General features: G+C 38.9%; 1 protein-coding gene across 1 annotated transcript; it reads right to left on the reverse strand.

The window, feature by feature from the left end:
• Positions 1–4,238: 4,238 nt before the first annotated feature.
• dnajb1a (DnaJ heat shock protein family (Hsp40) member B1a) lies at positions 4,239–8,456 on the reverse strand. Its single transcript, XM_023277986.3, has 3 exons — positions 7,928–8,456; positions 6,425–7,008; positions 4,239–6,293 (listed from the first exon to the last, which is right to left on the reverse strand). The coding sequence occupies exons 1-3, from the start codon at positions 8,136–8,138 to the stop codon at positions 6,063–6,065; spliced, it is 1,026 nt and encodes a 341-aa protein (XP_023133754.2). The 5' UTR covers positions 8,139–8,456; the 3' UTR covers positions 4,239–6,062.
• Positions 8,457–14,115: the final 5,659 nt, after the last annotated feature.

The following is a 14,115-nucleotide window of genomic DNA, read 5'->3' on the forward strand; positions in this document are numbered from 1 at the left end:
CGCCTTCACGTTTCCTCGTAAACACCAACTTCCCCTCGAAGCGATTGTTTTGAAGATAGGAGTTGAAGAAATAAGAGACAACTCTGAGCAGAATTTAAAGTAGCCTTTTGCTGTATGTAGTAACATTTAAGTCTTATCTGAACTTCAGTGAAGGGGAAATGTGAATAATGCGTGTGCTATTTTAGCTTTTTGTATTTTATTTTATTAAAGCTGCGGTGTGTATCATAAGTCACATATTATTAGATATCATGCATAAACTTAAGGTTCAAGGTCTCATTGTTTAGTGTAAATACAACCGGATGTTACTTGGCTGTTTTTAAAGGCTCATTTTAATATTACAAAGCCATTATGAGGATGTCGTTTTGTTTGAGTGTTGACTGCAGTAAATACACAGCTCCCCCTGGTGGACACGACCCTCAACTTCTGATTTGGCAGTGAAGGCAACCTTGATGTAAAAAAGTCTTAGATATTTCAGGTGAACTCTTATTGTTGTCTCAAATCTATTTTCAGATCTCACTGTATTTGGGAAATGCGAAAACAAACAAACAAACACAAATTTTATTTGCCTTTTTTTAATCTGTACCATAGGCCAAAATAAACCAAGCACACTTTATGATTTGTGAAAGTGTTTATTCTACTTGTGAAAATGCAGTAAAGGGATATTTCAGTTTTTAATTTTAAAAAAATCATTTATTTTGTTTTCTTGATGATTTTGTCTTATTTTGTCTTTATTACATGTAGCCTACATTTGATCAAGTCCAGATATGAAAGCACTGTGGACCATTCCAGATTTGAAACCTTCTCTTTTACAATTTTCTGCTACATATTCATAAATAATAGGTAATACACTATCAAAGGCTTGATTGGCTCAACTTACACATCGATGTTACCATTTTTATTATTCCGCCAAGGTATGCGGGAGAGTTATGTGACGATTGGTGTGCATTTGTTAATCCCTCTGTCAGTGTACAACATTACTCAAAAAAAGACAAATGGATTTGGATAAAATATTCAGGGATGGTCAGAAATGGCACATGGACCAAGTGATTAGATTTTGGCAGTGATGCCGCTTACAGTCTCGATCCACGGATTTCTTAAAGATTTCTGTATCGTTGCAAGATAGCGGCACGACAAGAAGTGAACACTATGTCAGCTGCCTGCTGATGATCACATGATTGCAGTCCTACTACAAATCCACCGGGACTTATCTGTAGGAAATGATACAAGGAACAACTGATTAAATTGTGGGTGTGTTTCTGAGTCCCATCAATTCCTGCCACCCACTACATATTTAGGTCAGGCGATTCAGTATCCGTACATAACGTATACATGCATAACACACGCTTGTGCTCAGCAAAGATTTCATCTGTTGGAAATTATACAAAGACTGCGCAGCCTTGGCGGAGTAGTGCGCTCTCTGAGTGCTTTTCTTGTTATTCCACATTTTATTTGTTGTTTGCTAACCCTACTCTAATCACAGTAACAAGGTTGCAAATCAATGCTAATGTTAGCTTTTTCTCAGGAGTAGAAGCTAGATATTTAACTAGCTGTTACTGCTGACCAAGAGAACAAACTTACTGATGGAAAAAAAAGTAAAGAAAAAAGATAAAAAGAATTTGTCTCATCCTGATAATATGAGGCAGAGTGAGACATTCAATCAAGACTGACAATGTTATGAAAAATATGAAAAATAGAAAAGAGGACATAGCTTTGCTTTAACCATTCCTTTGGAAAACTGATGACGTTAATTCCAGTGTATCATGTGATTTACTGTTTTCTTCTTCTTCTACCAGCTGTAAAGGTTATGCTAACATGCTGTGGGATACGTGTTTCATGCATAATAATTATTATTTAAAATATATTGATAAAAAAAATTTCTCACAATTACAAGAGACATTAATGAAAAAATAATACCAAAAAGGAGATTTAAATTTCGTTTTAACTGTTTTATTTGAGATTCAATTTGGTCATCAGGGGGGTGGGACAAGAGAAAAATTGCATGTTAAGGGGAACTCCAGATTTATTTGGTATTTTATAACATATTTTTAAACATTCTTTTCTCCTAGTTTTTTGTTTTTTTTTTTTTTAGATTTGGTCTCAGGACAAGTACATTTAAATAAACTGCATGTTTTAGTATTCTGTACATGAATTATTTGAAATTGACATAAAATGTCCTCCAGTTCTGGAATGACCCCTATATTTAGACAGGCATTACAGTTTGAGAAAGATTCTTTAAAGCACAGATTCTAAATTGTAAAACTTTTAGTCTATTTGTGAAATTTAAAAAAGTGAGATTTCACTGCTTTTTTAAAAAAAAATATATGTAGACCAAAATAGAGCAGGTGCAGAACTAAAATTACTATATATAAACAGGTCAAATGACTCTTTAGTTATTGCCTATAATATCGTTCAAATTTTATCCATCTAAGTACAGTGGTTTTAGATCCGAACCTGGTTTAATGGGGTTTATATGCATTTTAACAAATAGAAAAAAGGTTTTACAAATGAGAAACAGTGCTTCAAAGAATCTTTAACCTCTCTGTGATTGGCAGATTTCCCCCGGTTATATATAGCGATTTTACAAAAATAATTTCCCTAATGTGGTCTGCATGCAAAAAAAAAAAAAAAAAACTACACAAAAGCAACAACAACAACAAAAAAACCTGATGAATCTCCCTTTTTTTCATTTTCATAACTAAAGGTTTCACATATTCAAACATAATAAAATGTGGGCAAGACAGTCATGTATTCATAGTTACGAATTTCTCTGGTGATCACAGTGAGCTTCAGTGTCAACCCTTTCATATGAAACCAATAATAATGACTGCAGTCAGGCACCCTGCATACACCATATACTGTATTATTTCAAACACAGCCCCCAATGTAACCTGTTTGTTTGCAAATACAAAAGAATATCATATTTCAATTCATTTGTCAGAGTTATTTGGAGAATAAAATATTACTTTATGTGAAAATCTAAAAAAACAATTGTAGTAAGAAATATCAATACAAATATGCTAGTATATTTGTATTGATATTGCTTACTATAATTTTAATATTGACACATGCTGAACTGTGAAACTGCATGTTTCCAGACACTTGCATGCTGTTGTCAATTGTTTTGGTTTATTTTGAAGTGAACAGGAAGTAACCGTCCCGTGAAACGTTATGAGATCCTGAAAGTCAAGTTCCTCTGCAACTGCAACATCAAATGTTCAGTAAAATGAGCTGAGTTCTGACCTGAGTCTCTCTGGATTCATTTAAGAAGCTTCCACTTCGCAACACGTATCTCAGACTGAATGTTATGTATAAGAATAATCAAACTAAAGTCACTTCTGCACACATTTAAATTGGGGGCTATTTTAAAACATCTCTGCCTGCAATATTTAACTTGTGCCATCACAAATACAACCGATAATAAATTTTAAACAAATGTAGATTAAATAACTAAAAGGCTTAGTCTCACCTTGACACTGATCGGTTACATTAGAAAATGCAATACTGATATTGTTTGTAACTTGATTAAATTTTTATTTAAATGCTGTGGATGTTTGACAGCTTTTTGCTGAACTATTGTCATTTGCCCAGAACTTGAAGAGCAAGGTATATCTGCACAACTAAAGCCCAGTTTGGAGTGAAATAGATTTCTGATATTCATGGGAGGATCAATGATGCGATAGCTGTATTTCCAACTTCAATGTAAACTTCAGATCCCTAGTGTAACAAGAAGTTTCATAATCTAGATCTAAAGTGTGTTAAACTCTTCAGTTGGTGATCTCTTCTTTATCTACACTGAACACTCCTAACCAAACGCTATCAGGCCACGTTGTCAAATGTGCACGAGATATCTTAGCCGAATGAGTAAACTACCATGAAGCACCTTTACATTCTATATAACCCTTTGGTGCACAACATGGGTCAAAAGTGACCCATGTTCAATGGAAAATGGGTATCTCTCACCCCATGTTGTGCATCAAAGAGAATAATACACCACAGCCTCTGCTTTAGGGCTGTCAGACCTAAAACTAACAGTATGTTATTAGTTCTGCCCAGCTCTTTTATAGTAGTAGTTACCATTTCAGCCTTTAGGTGCAGCTATCAGGCCTTTAAAACTTGAATAATCCATAAAGACAAAAATGGATTGCATACATAAAGTATGGCACGCAGAGAAGGGTGTAAATGTTCAAATGCCCTACATAATTAAAACACGAGGCCACAATTGATGCAACATACTCCGGTTTTGTTAGCCAGTCTCTTTAATGTGGAAATGCAAATCATCACAGCATAGGAAAGGACTATTAAAAATTTCCATGCTATTATCTACTCATAAAAGCTTTGTTGTTAAAAGTCAAAGCGTTTTGGATCCCAACCTGAGGAATTTCAAAACATAAACAAGAGGTAAAATAAACTACCGCTTTTACATTTTTTTCCCTTCAAAAGGAAATAAGAAAAAAAAAAACACCCTTTAGGGAAACAAAAAAATTAAAATTACAGAGATTACACATCTCTACATTCATGTTAAACCACATGTTTGTGCCAGAAACTTAAAACCTCAGCTGAGGTAAGATGAAGCGGCAAATAACTACTGTCACGGGGTTTCTCTCCCCCTTACGACAGTCACATCTACACTAAAATTGAAAGTGCATAATTAATCAACTAATTTACTAACTTCCATCAACACCACAGATTCCTGCTGAACTGTGACAATACATATTTCCAGATACATTTGTATTTTGGAGTGAATGCTGTGAGGTAAAAGAGAGGTCATGGTGTAAGACAAAATAATCAAACCAAATGAATTTTTTTCACATCCCCGTCCGTAACATTTAACCTGATGCATCAGGTTTCTATTATGTTGGCTAAAAAGAACAACAAACACACTGGCTTTTGATTCAATAAACAGTCAAACGGACAGAATTATTAGAACAGATGAACTAAAATATAAATACGTATGATATTCGGATTAAATATCATAAATGCACTACGTATCTTAACAGGGTAGAAATTATGTAAGATTTTAGTCGATCACACATGACAGGATACACACATGCCCTCCACACACTTTTAGACCCACACATACATATTATAATTACACAGGGACAACAGTTTGGCACATAAAGTCTTCCAATAAATATTTTACATGAGTAATAATGTGTGCACTCCTGTAGTAAACATTTTGCAACATGTGCGATATTTAATACTACAGATCCATCAATCTGATTTCTGCCAACACACAGTAACGATGGTGTTTTCTGCTTCCTGAATTTAAAATCTGTGTAGTGCTGCATTGCTGCGTGACCCCACCTCTCGCCCCGTCTCGACAATCCGATGGATGAATGCATAAAGCAGCATCTTAGTGTGGAACTAATCAGGATGGTTCATATGTAACTTTACATGACTGAATCTTCCCTATTAATCATAACAGGGGGTGTTATGATTAGTGGACTATTTTCAGCCTTGAGAACACTTTAAGTATATTGTTTTTCAGGAATATGGGACACCAAAAATGAGTGTATATGTACAACACTGAAAATGAAACGAGAATCTTAATAAAGGTCAGTATTAGTGCTGATTCCTTCAATGTTTTCACATCATAGGATCCACACAGTATTTAAGCCTCAATTTTATCCAACACCAACCAACAGCATGTCCTGTTGAGTAATGTAGTTTTAGCTACATTCAAGCATGCGTCAGTCCACCTGAGGTATTGTTAAGCAGCTGGGTACATGTTACCTTAAAGCACACCCACTATTGTCTGTAGTGAATCCAAATCCTCAGTTACTTCATTTAATTTTCAACGGGTGCAATTCAGTGAACTTTTAATAACCCCTCTGTTTCTCTGGTTCAACTACGTCCTTTGAACGAAGCACACATTTTCTGGGCACTCATTAAACTGACTGGATAGTGACTAAGTATATGGTTTTCGTGGTCAGACACTGAAGTTAAACTCAGCTGGAACCCTGAGCCTCAATCAACCAGGCCAAAATATGACAGCACAAAGGAAAGCGCCACCGGAAATGTTAACTGGTCAGGTTTTGAGGCAGACTTCAGTCCTTTTCCAGTCACGGGGGAAGAATCTGCTTGAGTGCATCGCGTGTGCTTTGGCCCAGTTTGTCTGGAAATTTAACAGTGAAGTCCAAAATCATGTCACCTCTCTTCTCAGGGAACTTGGACAGTGGCAGCCCTTCTCCAGTAATGCGCTTTTTCATTCCAGGTTTGACAATGTCTCTGGAGGTCACAGTGATGGTTCGGCCATCCAGTGTTGGAGCACTGACTGTGCATCCACACAACGCCTGCAGACAGAGAAAGGGTGCAACAAAAAAAAGTCAGGTTAGGTTTTTATAATCAGCAACTTTCAATACCGTTTTTTCCCTTGAAAGAATGAATGTTTGAGTAATATTTTCTGACATTAGTGCTCACTTACCTCTCTAAGTGATATTTTTGCTGGGTAAACTATATCGGAACCCTCTCTTCTGAACAGCGGGTGGGGTTTGTCCTTGACCACAAACACCACATCTGCAGGAATGTTGGTGGGAGTTTCATCGCCCTCCCTGGGAAAGGTGATTTTAGTCCCCTCCTTCCAGCCACGTTTGATGTCAACTGTTAAAATCTTGTCTTCGTTGCGCAAGGTGCAGCCGTCGGGATTCAGTCTCTTGCGAGAGATCCTCATCTTTTTTGTGCAGCCAGAAAAGACCTCCTCGAGGCTCACCTTCAGCTCATGCACCACGGGCGGGTCCTTCTTTTTCTCGTGCGCTCGGTGACGGCCTGCTGGGTGGGATTTAAAGGACCTGTGAAAGCCGTCCATGCCACCCATTCTTCCCATGCCGAATGCCGTGAATGGGTCGTTGATATCCATGTCATCCTCCCCATTTTGCGTGAAGAAATGATCAAACGGGCTGCGGCCACCGAAGAACTCTGTGAACATTGCATGGGGGTCTCCATGGAAGGTGTAGTTGTAGCTCGGACCACTGTGTCCTCCACCTCCTACATCAGCCGAACCCTTTAATCCTAATGAAGAAGAAGACATGGATAAACATCAAAACTGTGTAGGGAAATCTCTGGCAGAAAACCTAGCTGAAATGTGAGCGTGGCAACTATTACTGGTGAGTTGTAAATTATTACAAATCAGCACCAGTGTACAGAGAATGAGAAATTGAGATCATTATCAAAGATTTTTTTTTCCACTAAAAATGAACAGCAGACAAATGTAAACCAAAACACTGTTTTACTTAAATAAAGCATTCAAAAATAAATAAAACAGTGAAATATAGTAAAAACCTGGAGGACAGTGTTACATCAATACAAACGCAACAGATTTTGATTTACCATCAGTCATTTGTCAAGTGGAAATACAGATTTATTGCTAATAACACACTCACTGTGTCATTTTACCAGGACCTAATAAATAAATAAATAAATAAATAAACCTTCATTTAAAAAAATGTAATAAACTGATCATGCAAATATCCATTACTTGCAAGACTAGCCATGATCATGCTGTAAAAAATGAAACTTCATGTGGTATTTCAAAGTTTTTTTTTAACTTTTTGAAACACCTACAATTCAGATTTGTGTCTCTGTCTCTGTGTGCAGACACATCAAAGCCTAAAGGCAGAAATCTGTACATTTTTGACATGGTTAAACCAGAATAATCATCTAGTGACAGACTGACAGGACAGGCTACAACTCGTTTCTAGCAAGTTCTCCAGCTACACCTATTGTACGCGCACATACATTCATTGTCTGATTACTGGTGCAGAAAAATGCCGGAAACACCAACGACTGAAAATAATTTGGAGGATGCATCTACATATCACCTGGATCAAACAGAATAAGAAAGTGACAAATGCAAAAGCACGGTTGGATGATGATCGTACACACTAGTGGCACACGAGCATAATGCAAGTTGGGAGAGGACTACACTTACCTTCTTCACCGAAGCGATCATAGATGTCTTTTTTCTTGGCATCACTGAGAACATCGTAAGCTTCAGCAATCTCCTTGAATTTGTCTTCCGCTCCGGGAGACTTGTTCTTGTCGGGGTGATAGCGCAGGGCCTGTTTTCTGTACGCCTTTTTTATCTCATCTTCGGAGGCACCTTTAGCTATTCCTAGCACTTTGTAGTAATCTTTGCCCATTACAATGACCGTTCAGTTCTTCTCCCACTTCATAAAAACATCGTCAGCGGCTTCAGGTTCTGTTCAGCAAACACATCCAGTAGGTACTGCGTCCCGTACGGTTCCGGTTAACGGTCTCCGCCGCCGCCGCAGCTGTCACTGCCGTGGAAACTAGCTGGTTGGGTTAGCTAGCTGTCAAGGTTGTCCTTCTTAAACTGTCACAGTCGGTGGACAACTTTCTTCTCTGCACCGAGACGACGAGAAAAATGTGTCCCTTCACTGGAACGGTGCAGCGGAAAGCAACGTGCTCGTAAGAGGGCGTCTGAGTGGGAGCAGCTCTGAAAACCCTGTGAGGAAACTTCTGGAAGAAGCTGGAGCTGCTGATGTGGGTCATCACCGCCGAGCCGAGAGGACTCCCTCCCCGCTACTACCGGTTTCGTTTGAATCACCGTCAACATCCAGAAGTAGGTCAAATCTATCTTTAAACTAAATGCGTAAACAAGTTGCAACCCTCTGGATGAATTTGTTCTTGCTTCTTGGATTTCTGGAGTAAATTAGTTGCTGTTTAGAAGAGTTACGTGCCATCTTAGTAATAGTTTAAATTGAGTGCGCATGCGCAGACGCTTCGGTTCTCGCGGATTCCAATTTGGCTTCAGTTTACATCCTATAGATGTAGATGTAATGTTTAAAAATGTTTTTAAAAAAAAACAACAAAAAAAAAACATGTACAAAATACCCCAAATACAAAAATATAAAATATATATTGTAATTGTGTTTCGTTGAAAGAATAACTAATGTGTGACAATTAAGATGGGCATACAAATACACAACTAATAGGTGCAGGCAAGTAGGTGTGAAAATAAATACTGTAATGGACAACAGGTTTAGAGGGTTGCATTTATATGGAAGCAAATCAGACTCATCAGATTCTGAATTTTAAATTTCTTACTTTGAATTTTTTGGCATCAAAATTTCGTATGTGAATTTTTTATGCCTGAATTTAGCTCATCAAAATTCTAAAAACCAGTTAAAAATTCAATGTCTTCAAAATTCGCCATCAAAAAAATTCAACGTCTTCAAAATTCGCCATCAAAAAAATTCGATGTGTTCAAAATTCACCATCAAAAAATTCAATGTTCAAAATTCACCATCAAAAAATTCAATGTTCAAAATTCGCCATCAAAAAATTCAGTGTTCAAAATTCGCCATCAAAAAATTCAATGTTAAAAAATTCGCTGTCAAAAAATTCGCTGTTCACGTCTGGAGGACTCAGGCGTAAACAATCGATCCTGGCCAAAATCGAACCAATGCCCAGCCAATCACGTGGCGCTCCTCCGGTCATGTGACGCAGACGGTTCACCTCACAAGACCGGGGTCAACCACGGCTACAAGCATGAACGACGGCGCTTCAGTGAGTGTATTAATCCTTTTTGTCCTGTATGTGGTTTGTTTTTGTGAGAGTCAGTTAGCTGTAATGCATGCCGTTAGCTGCGCTAGCACAGCGTTAGCCGCGCTAATACAGCGCTAGCGTCGCTAATACAGCGTTAGCCGCGCTAATACAGCGCTAGCCACGCTAATACAACGCTAGCACAGCGCTATCACAGCGTTAGCCGCGCTAATACAACGCTAGCACAGCGCTATCACAGCGTTAGCCGCGCTAATACAACGCTAGCACAGCGCTATCACAGCGTTAGCCGGGCTAATACAACGCTAGCACAGCGCTATCACAGCGTTAGCCGCGCTAATACAACGCTAGCACAGCGCTATCACAGCGTTAGCCGCGCTAGCCGCGCTAATACAGTGTTAGCCGCGCTAATACAGCGCTAGCCGCGCTAGCACAGTAATGAGGTCATACGGACAGCACGTTCTGCAGCTGGGTAGTTGAGTAACAATTTTATAAACGCACAAATGGGTGGAAGTGTGATTTATGCGCCCAAAAATGCAGTTAAGTCACAGAGCAGTAGGGTTGCCACCTTTCAGAAATGAAAATAAAGGACGCCCACCACGGCTCCTTGGGGCCACAGTTCAGTAAAATCGGAAAGATATTCACAGATTCAGAATTCCACCATCAATAACTCATTATAAACAATGCCTCTTTTCCATCGCTGTAAGGTAGACAATGTGCTACAAGCCTAGTTTTATCAACAGTAGCTGTCTTTCAAGCTGCAGAAATAACATTGGTGTCAACAGGAGCCAGTTGAAGGCTGCAGTGATTTTGGTGACACTACAGTGTATCAGAGAGAAACGATTGAATATTTGTGTCTCTCTTTGCTGTTGCAGCAGTTTTGCAATTTGCACACGGTCCCTGTTCACTCCATAGACATCAATGGTGTTCGTGCAACTTGAAAGACAGCTACTGTTGATAAAACTGGGCTTGTAGCACATTGTCTACCTTACAACGGTGGGAAAGAGGCATCGTTTATGTTTTGACCAGTGTTGCCAACTCCTCAGTAAGGAAAGTAGCTATTGGCTGTCCTAAAAGTCACTAGAAGTCGCTAAATGATGTCATCGCCTAATTTGCCTAATTTCCCGTTTGCATGTAATTGTAATCAACATTGTGGCAGAGACAAAAAGTGAGTTTAAAATACCCAAAATATGTTTCTGAACTAGAGGCTAAATGCAGTGATTTATTTTAGTGTGACAGTGAAGAAACATATTCATTTTCATCCCGCTCTGTAAGCAGGATGGGATCTGCAGAGACTTTGATTCATCTGCCGTCCGGACATGGAGTGATGTGGGTCTCCTCTAATTAGACAGTGGGATGCTGCAGGTCACTAGACTGACCGGCTGTGCTTTGGGAAGGGGAGGAGCTCACAGCGCCACCTGCTGCTTGTTGAGGACAGTAACTGCAGAACGATCCCAGCTTTCATGTCAGACAGGGGCGGATCCAGATTAATTTTAGTGGGGGGCACGGGGGGTACAACAGATATTTTGGGGGGGGGGTGTAAGTTTTAAAGCTGCTACCGACCTCTGGCTTTTACAAAGTTTTTTTTCATGGTTTTTTTTTTTGGCTCTTTAACCCAATAGGAAAGCTGTATATGACCTTTTCATTTTGGACTGTTAACATTCAAATTATGATGGACTTGTTTCCTTGTTTATGTGAATTACAACATCATTAGCTGCAACATCTGCCTGTTCTGTAAAACTGGTAGCTCAACGACAGCATCATGAGGGCAATTAAGTGACAAATATTGTGCAAAAACAGCACTATTACAACCCTGACAATTTCCACTTCTTAGAATGTTTACTTCCAATTATCACACATAAAACAAGAAATAATATTCTGTACTAATACTTCTGTACTAGCCAATACACGGTGAATAAATATTATCTGAAAGTCGGGTTATTGTTTTTTATCAGCACAATACAAAAAGATTCATGTTAGACATATTCCAGTTAAGACTAGAATATCATGATTTATGTAAATTTACCTCAATAATATGAATGTTCAGGTTAAGATTGTACAGTGATATTTATTATGTAAGTTTAACTGATTAAATTTAATGACTCTACACTACAATATTATTTATTATTTAGATTTACATCATTATTATAATATTTAGGGTCAGACTCTACAGTATTCAATTCAATTCAATTCAATTTTATTTATATAGCGCCAATTACAGTCAAATTGTCTCGAGACGCTTTACAGAACCCATATGCCTGACCCCCAGAGCAAGCCAAAAGGCGACAGTGGCAAGGAAAACACCCTTTTAACAGGGAAAAAAACCTCGAGCAGAACCCGGCTCTAATGTGGGGGGATCCATCTGCCTGCTGGCCGGGTGGGTTGAGAGGGACAGAAGAGGTAGAAAGGTAGAGATAGAGGGATGGGGGTAGAGATAGAGGGATACAGATAGAGGGGTAGAGATAGAGAGGTGGGGGGGTGGGACACAAGGACCATAAAACACAGCCACACATCTGAAGCATCCAGCATCCAGCTCTGGGACCAGGGACACTCGGAGAAAGGACACAGAAAGAAACAGAGTGAATGTAATGCAATAATGGTATATATAGTAAATACATAGGTAGTTAGAGAAGGGCTCAGTGCATCAAGAGAGGTCCCCCAGCAGTCTAGGCCTATAGCAGCATAACTAGGGGCAAACTAAAGGGACGTCAAGAGGGGAAGTCAGTTGTGCAAATGAAAACACCAGCTCACCCCGTCAGGGTCACCCAGTCAGCCCTAACTATAAGCTTTGTCGAAAAGGAAGGTTTTAAGCCTGGTCTTAAAAATAGAGAGGGTGTCCGCCTCCCGAACCCAAACTGGGAGCTGGTTCCACAGGAGAGGCGCCTGATAACTGAAGGCTCTGCCTCCCATTCTACTTTTAGAGATTCTAGGAACAACAAGTAAGCCTGCAGTCTGAGAGCGAAGAGTTCTGCTAGGATAATATGGTACTATCAGGTCTTTAAGATATGATGGAGATTGGTTGTTAAGAGCTTTATATGTCAGAAGAAGGATTTTGAATTCTATTCTAGATTTAACAGGAAGCCAGTGAAGAGAAACCAATATAGGAGAAATATGATCTCTCTTGCTAACTCCCGTCAGTACTCTGGCTGCAGCATTTTGGATCAGCTGTAGATATTTTAGAGAGCTATTGGGACAACCTGATAATAAGGAATTACAGTAGTCAAGCCTAGAAGTAACAAATGCATGGACTAGTTTTTCTGCATCACTCTGAGACAGGATGTTCCTGATTTTCACAATATTTCTCAGGTGGAAAAAGGAAGTCCTACAGATTTGTTTTATGTGCGAGTTAAAGGACATGTCCTGGTCAAAGATAACACCGAGGTTCCTCACAGTAGTACTGGAGGCCAATGTAATGCCATCCAGAGTAACTATATGCTTTGAAAGCAATTCTCTAAGATGTTTGGGGCCAAATACAATGACTTCAGTCTTGTCTGAATTTAGTAGTAAGAAATTATAGGTCATCCAGGTCTTTATGTCCTTAAGACAATCTCTCAGTCTAGCTAGCTGATTAGTTTCATTTGGCTTCATAGATAAATACAACTGAGTGTCGTCAGCATAACAATGGAAATTAATACAGTGCTTCCTAATAATGTTGCCTAAGGGAAGCATGTATAATGTGAACAGTATTGGTCCTAAGACAGAACCCTGAGGAACTCCATGATTAACCCTAGTATGCTCAGAAGAGTCATTGTTGACATGCACAAACTGGAACCTGTCTGATAAGTAGGATTTAAACCAGTCCAGTGCTGTCCCTTTAATGCCAATAGAATGTTCTAGTCGCTGTAATAAAAGTTTGTGGTCGATTGTATCGAATGCTGCACTAAGGTCCAATAAAATAAGTATAGAGACCAGTCCATTATCTGACGCTATGAGAAGGTCATTAGTAACTTTCACCAGAGCTGTTTCTGTGCTATGATGCACTCTGAAGCCTGACTGAAACTCTTCAAACAAGCTATTCCTTTGTAAATGTTCACATAATTGATTTGCAACTGTTCTTTCCAGAATTTTGGAGAGAAATGGGAGGTTGGAAATTGGTCTATAGTTGGCTAAAACATCTGGATCTAGAGTGGGCTTTTTAAGTAGAGGTTTGATTACAGCAGCCTTAAAAGCCTGTGGTACATAACCTGTTACTAGAGAGAGATTAATCAGATCTAACATTGAGGAATTAATTAAAGGTAAAGCCTCCTTGAACAGTCTAGTTGGGATAGGATCTAAAAGACATGTTGATGGTTTGGATGTAGAAACTATTGAAATGAGTTCAGAGAGATGTATGGGGGTGAAAAATTCTAAATATCCATCAGGTCTTACAGCCAATTCTAAAGTATCTGTACTCGATGATACATCTGTGACATTTGCAGGAAGGGCCAGAGTAATTTTTTCTCTAATCGTAATAATTTTATTTGTAAAGAAGCTCATGAAGTCTTTACTGCTCAAAGCTAAAGGAATACAAGGTTCAACAGAGCTCTGACTCTTTGTTAGCCTGGCTACAGTGCTGAAGAGAAACCTGGGGTTGTTCTTGTTTTCCTCTATTAA

Source organism: Amphiprion ocellaris, chromosome 19, assembly GCF_022539595.1.
Source record: "Amphiprion ocellaris isolate individual 3 ecotype Okinawa chromosome 19, ASM2253959v1, whole genome shotgun sequence".
Taxonomy (NCBI): Eukaryota; Metazoa; Chordata; class Actinopteri; family Pomacentridae; genus Amphiprion; species Amphiprion ocellaris.

What these genes read in the sequence shown, in the direction of transcription:
- dnajb1a (XM_023277986.3), bottom strand. Translation starts at nt 8,138, where the DNA reads ATGGGCAAAGATTACTACAAAGTGCTAGGAATAGCTAAAGGTGCCTCC. An exon ending in TGATCGCTTCGGTGAAGAAG is followed by an intron (nt 7,009 to 7,927) that starts GTAAGTGTAGTC and finishes CTTCTTCATTAG; the next exon opens with GATTAAAGGGTTCGGCTGAT. An exon ending in CAAAAATATCACTTAGAGAG is followed by an intron (nt 6,294 to 6,424) that starts GTAAGTGAGCAC and finishes CTCTGTCTGCAG; the next exon opens with GCGTTGTGTGGATGCACAGT.